Below are 6,413 nucleotides of genomic sequence, written 5' to 3' on the forward strand. Positions count from 1 at the left end.
ACATGTCTCGATCACCCAACAGTACTTCAAAACTGAGGAGTTTGATGCATGAAAACATTCGATAAAATGAATCTGACTTTCTGCCTGCACTGCTATTAGCGTTATGAGCGACGAAACACTTATCTCACCAGAGGATGGACGCGCAACAATGGGTGGAAGCACACCTCGCTGTTGCAAGTGCGTATCTAACCCGTGTAGAACCTGCCGCTGCGTGAAACTGGGAAGACGGTGTGCCACCTGTCGATTCGGAGACAACTGTCCGAATTCAGTACCGAAGCTCACACAATTATGCGACATTGCTACAGAAATCGCTACTTTGAAGCAAAACGGTCGGGTTCTACCGCACATCCCAAAAGGAGCGCGTATCGCGGTAGCAGACGAGCTTGCTCACCTTATCAACGACGCTGTCGAACAGGGCACTGAGGAAGCGTGGCGCAGGCTCACGTGCTTTGGATACTCTACGCTCAGTATCAACAGAGAAGCGCGAACAGCAGAAAAGACCTCTTTGGCCACACAAGTGCGCCTAAACCTATCACAGAACAGTGACACCAACAAGGTCCGTCCTTCCAAACCATCCAAACGCTCACATGCACATCGCCCGGTGGGCGAGATGACAGCGATGTCACGACGCGTGGCCTCAAAACTGACGGACGGCGATACCCGGGGAGCGCTACGAGCTCTGACCTCAGATGACTCCTTCGCATCTCCAACAGAAGAAGTCATCAAAAGGATGCAAGAAAAGCACCCAGAACCGCCCACTGACCTGCGAAACGTTCCGCCACCTGACGACATCCACGTGCCGTTAGTGGCTTCCGAGGCCGACGTTTTGAAGGCGATCAACTCCTTTCCGCCGAGCTCCAGTGCAGGTTTGGATGGGATTCGCCCCGCCCACCTGCGCTCCCTCCTCACTAAACACACCGCCGAGGCTGGAGCTCGCCTACTCACAGCTCTGACAGCGCTCACGAACTTGGCGCTCAGCGGCCGTCTTCCGGAATGCGCAACACCAGCTTTCTTTGGCGCGTCGCTGATTGCTCTTCGAAAGAAGGACGGCGGCCTGCGTCCCATCGCTGTCGGCAGTGTGTATCGCCGAATCGCAGGCAAGGTCGCCGCCACGGCCGTCTCGGCGGCCATCGGAGCTCAGCTGCGACCAGTACAGCTTGGTGTGGCCACGAGGAACGGCTGCGAGGCGGCAGTACACGCCACCAGAGCATACATCGACGAATGCGAAGCGTCCGAAAACAGCAGAGTTATCGTGAAGCTGGACATCTCCAATGCCTTCAACACCGTGCGCAGAGATGCGATGCTGGAAGCTGTGAAAACTCGTGCGCCAGAGATATACCCGTTTGTATGGCAGGGCTACAACAACGCCGCGCCACTTTTCATCGGCGACAGTAAAATCCTTTCTCAGACAGGAGTCCAGCAAGGCGATCCGTTGAGCTCCCTGCTGTTCTCTCTGACAGTGGATTCTGCCACCAGGGCTCCAGACACAGAAATAAACACCTGGTACCTGGATGATGGAACGCTGGCTGGCCCACCATCTGACGTCATCTCCAGTATCAAACAAGTGAAGGCAGAAATGAGCGAAGTGGGGCTCGCCATAAACGCAGGAAAGTGTGAAGTCACCTTCCTGGGAGGCTTCACCGACGATACCAAGCTCAGCGCCCTGCGCATGCTGCAAAGTGTTCTTCCCGACATCCGGGAAGTCCCCGTGGATGAGTTAGAGCTGCTTGGTGCGCCTGTACATGACGCTCAAACAAGACGTGCGCTTCTACAAGGCCAGCTCCTGGTAGAGAAGCTTATCAAGCGCCTTCAGGCTCTGGACGAGGCACATCAGGCGTTCTTCCTACTGAAGAACTACGTGTCCCTTCCTCGCCTGTTGTACCTTCTTCGAAGCTCTCCAGCCTACCGCCACCCCGCCCTGCTCAACAGGATTGACGAAGCAGTTCGCCGTGGCACGGAAGTGATCACAAACGTCCAACTGCGTGACATTTCATGGCGACAAGCGACATTGCCAATCAGCCTCGGTGGGCTAGGCGTAAGGAGAGTAACAGACGTTGCCCTTCCTGCTCACCTCGCATCTCAAGTAGCATCCGCTGACACGATCGCATCCATTAACGGCTCCGCCGCTAATCGCGTCAGTGAGCTAACGAGGTGCTTGATCTCAGAGTGGGAGCGTCGCACAGGCTTGCCTCCACCGGAAGCGCACAGGCGGCGCTACCAAAGAGAATGGGATCGAGCTGAGACAGCAAGAATCAGTGAACGGCTGCTGGAAGACAGCAAAACCGATGTTGACCGAGCCCGACTCCGAGCTGCCGCACAACCACACTCTGGTGCCTGGCTGAACGCCTTCCCAGCCGCCAGCGTGGGCACGCTGCTCGACCCTGACACCCTGCGGACGGCCGTCGCCCTGCGGGTGGGAGCAGATATATGTGCTCCTCACCGCTGCCGCTGTGGAGCCGACATTGACGAGCGAGGCCTGCACTGCCTGTGCTGCCAGATGAGTGCTGGCCGGTTCCCACGCCATGCGGAACTCAACAGCGTCATCAAGCGTGGACTATCAACCGCTGGAATGACGTCTGTTCTCGAGCCGGCCGGCTTAGACCGCGGAGACGGACGTCGCCCTGACGGCATGACGACCTTCCCCTATGCAGAAGGGAAGTGCCTCGTCTGGGACGCTACCTGCGTCGACACGTTCAGCGCTTCGTCAGTCAAGGCATCCGCGGCCCGTGCGAGCTCAGCTGCAACCGTCGCCGAGAGGCGTAAGCGCCATCGCTATGCCGACATAAGTCGACGCTATCTGTTCCGCCCTGTCGCCGTAGAGACATCCGGAGCGCTCGGCCCGGACAGTTACTCCTTCTTGAAGGAGCTCGGCCGCCGTATTGTGAAGACCACAGGAGACCGACGGGACTTTGAACGCCTCATGCAGCGCGTGTCTGTGGCGGTGGTGCGCGGCAACGCCACAGCCGTTCGACTTGCGAGCGTCAATGTAAGGCCGAGTCACAGAGCCAACATTGAGCCAAAATCACTTCCATGGCCACCCACAAACTCAACTGGCACCGAAGCAAAGCTCCCACCGGAGCTACCAACCACCACGTCTCCTACGACCAGACCAACAGAACAGGAGATACTGGATCCATTGAACATGGGACTTCCCAACAATGGTATAAGCATGTGCCAGCACGTGGGCAAGAGCGTCAGTCTGGCTGACATTAAGCGGCAGCTGAAGTCGAACCGGCGGATCGGCGCCTGCAACAAGAAGGGGCCGACCCCGTGCACGGCACCCGCGGATGGGGAGGAGCGGTCGGTGCCGTCGGGCGCGCAGCTGCCGCACGGCGTCTGGCTGTGTATGCAGTGCGGCCACCAGGGTTGCGCGAGGCACGCCACGCAGCACTTTAACACGCCGCGCTCCGACTCGCACACGCTGGCCGTCAATGCCGCCGCCGACTGGGGCGTTTGGTGTTTCACATGTAACGAGAAAGTGTCACTGAAGAGTAATAAGAAACTTCACGAAGCTGTGCAGTTTGTCAAGAAAAAGCAGGGAACTCTACGTCCCGGGGCCACGCCATCCAAGGAGGACACTCCGCCTCCCAAGTCTTCCAAGGGCGCCTCCGCTAAGGAGAAACAGGCTCAAGCGGACTGTGATAACGAGTCACTTCCGAAGGTCAAGGGTCTGATCAACCTGGGCAACTCGTGTTACCTGAACTCGGTGCTGCAGTGTCTGAGCCAGTGCCACTACCTGACGCACTACCTAGACATCAGCAGCCGCCCAGGACGAAAGGTCACAGTCAGCGCTGACGGCGAGACCATGGAGCTGGTGCTGCCGGAGGGCGGGCCCATCACCGCCTCGCTGTGCGACTTTCTCAAGAAGATGCACATCACGGGCACCGGCTCCACCGTCTCCCCCAGTCATCTGCTCAGAAAGATCGCCCTGAAGGTGCCCCAGTTTGTGGGCTGCGACCAGCAGGACGCACACGAGCTGCTGCGAGCGCTCATGGAGCAGGCGCGGCTTGAGGATCTCCGGCGGCACCAGAAGCAGATCCTGCTCGGCCTGGGGCTGCCGGCCAAGGCCGACCCCAAGGAAGTACCCGACGACATGAAGGCGCGTGCCAAGGCGCTGGGCCACCAGGTATCGCATACGACCATCGACTCCATCTTCAGCGGCCAGCTGGTCAGCCTGGTGGTGTGTCAGGCCTGCATGGCCTGCACACACCGCATGGAGCCCTTCCTCGACCTCTCGCTGCCCGCCGCCGAAGATATCATCTTCAGCCTGCTGTCGGAGCTCGACCCGCCGCCGGCCTCGGTCAGTGGGGATTCGACGGAAGACGAGCTGAACGAACCGCCGGCCTCAGTCAGTCCGGACCCGCCGGCTGACGAGCCGCCCGCCTCGGTCAGCCCCGACCCGCCGGCTGACGAGCCGCCTGCCTCGGTCAGCCCCGACCCGCCGGCCGACCTGGCCGCGGAGGAGCTCTCGGAGCGGCTCAGCGCGCTGATTGTGGACAGCGCCGGCGCCGCGGCCGCTGCGGACTCGTGTGGGGACGAGCCGGGCCCGCTGACGGTGAACGGCCGGCCGTCGTCACCGGTGGAGGCGGACGCGGCGCCGGCCGGGCTGGTGCCACTGGTCGGGGAGAGTGCTGACAAAGCCCCGAACGGTGCGCCGGAGACGGCGGGAGCGGACCAGGTGGGGGAGAAGCAGAGCTCTGTGCCGGCGGAGAACTGCGGAGAGGCTGTGGAGGCGCGTGAGAACAGTCTGGGCGCTCCGAACGGTCACTGCGGAAGGGCAGCCGAGGAGGCCCCGCGGGAGGGCCAGTCGCCGTCACCCGGTGAGGTGCCGGGCGGTGTGCCGACGGAGGCAGTGGCGAACGGCCAGAGCTCAACGGCAGGGGTGGCGGACGGCGGCGAACTCCAGTCTGCGCCGAACGGCGGGACCTGCGCGCCAACCGAGTCTGCCCCGGCCGAAGGGACGGGGACCCCCTCACCGGCGGCCGATCCCTCGGACGGCCCGCCGCCGCCGCTGAGCCGCTGTGAGTGGCTCAGTCGAGCGCTGACCACCCTGGCGCCGCGCTACCAGGCGGCCGCTGGCGAGTGCAGCCTGCTCACCTGCCTTAACCAGTACACGGCGCCCGAGCTGCTCACCGGCAACAACAAGCTCGGTTGCGACAACTGCACCGAGCTGCGCAATAAACGGCTCACGGCGGCTGAAAAAGCAGCTGAGAAGAAACTCGGCACAGTATACAGCAACGCCAGCAAGCAGCTGCTCATCTACAGTCCGCCGCCGGTGCTGACCATCCACCTGAAGCGGTTCGAGGTGTGCAGCTTCAGCCTGCGGAAGGTGAACCGGCACGTGCAGTTCGGCGAGCGGCTCGATCTGGCCCCCTTCTGTTCCTCCATCAGCCAGGACCTGCCTCAGATGCGGGCCGGCCAGCGGCGGGTGCTCTACTCGCTGTTTGGTGTCGTTGAGCACAGCGGTCGACTGACCAGCGGCCACTACACAGCCTACGTGCGCGTGCGCCGCCGTCACGACCAGCTCACCGTCAACCCTGCGCGACTCACCACACTCGTCACCGACGCGTTCGCCGTGGCGTGTGAGCGGGCGAGGCAGCGCGCCGAGCAGACCCGACCGGAGACCACGGACGGACCGTCCCCGGTCAGGCCCGCAGAGGAGGGCCGGGAAGACGGGGAGGGCGAGGACCCCGCCGCCGCGCCACAGGAGTCACAGACGGATCAAAAACAGCCCGCCCCGGAGCCCGAGACGGAGCCGGAGCCGCAGCCGGAGGCCGGGCGGTGGTTTTACGTGAGTGACACGCACGTCACAGAGGTGACTCTGGACAAGGTGCTCAAGGCGCAAGCTTACATGCTGTTCTACGAGCGAATTGTGTAAGCGACTGCGGTAGCTTGGGATGGTGCTCTGTGCACGGGGCTGTGACGGCGCGCGAATCGTGTCCCTCAGTCTGACCGAGGTGTGATTTCGGAAAGGTCGTTTTTGAATTTGCTTTAATGTGTGTTGATATGCTAATACTATAATTGCCACCACGATGATGTGTAAAGACACGCTATGTGAGCACGAATGCCTGATCCAGATACAAAATACAACGGCTAACTAGACCCAAACCCCAAACGATACACCGGAAATGGTTTAGTGAATGTGCCTTGTATTAATCATACCATTACCACAACATCGTACATGTCCCAGCGGTTAGCATGTCTTTCGTTTGGCGTCCGTGGTAATTTCGCATCCATCAGACGCATTCAATCACCATAAGCGGGGGAGGCGTACAATTATTTCTCGATCGACCCGGCGCTGTTCAGGCTAATGATGCATGGCACATTGGGCTCGTGTCATTATATTATCCCTTTTATGATGAAGCGCCGACGGTATTTGTCGTATGTCACACCAGTATAACGCCTTTTGGGGC

The 6,413-nt window shown here is 60.7% G+C and overlaps 1 protein-coding gene across 1 annotated transcript; it reads left to right on the forward strand.

Moving 5' to 3' along the window:
• The first annotated feature begins 1,981 nt into the window (after positions 1-1,981).
• LOC122382480 (ubiquitin carboxyl-terminal hydrolase 16-like) lies at positions 1,982-6,010 on the forward strand. Its single transcript, XM_043367854.1, has one exon. The coding sequence runs from the start codon at positions 2,498-2,500 to the stop codon at positions 5,876-5,878; it is 3,381 nt and encodes a 1,126-aa protein (XP_043223789.1). The 5' UTR covers positions 1,982-2,497; the 3' UTR covers positions 5,879-6,010.
• The last annotated feature ends 403 nt before the right edge of the window (positions 6,011-6,413 follow it).

The sequence above is a fragment of the Amphibalanus amphitrite genome, unplaced genomic scaffold (genome assembly GCF_019059575.1).
Source record: "Amphibalanus amphitrite isolate SeventyFive unplaced genomic scaffold, NRLGWU_Aamphi_draft 000140F_arrow, whole genome shotgun sequence".
Classification (NCBI taxonomy): domain Eukaryota; kingdom Metazoa; phylum Arthropoda; class Thecostraca; order Balanomorpha; family Balanidae; genus Amphibalanus; species Amphibalanus amphitrite.

Bases quoted from the DNA above. Each gene is read 5' to 3' on its own strand.
- LOC122382480 (XM_043367854.1), top strand. From the start codon at position 2,498: ATGAGTGCTGGCCGGTTCCCACGCCATGCGGAACTCAACAGCGTCATC.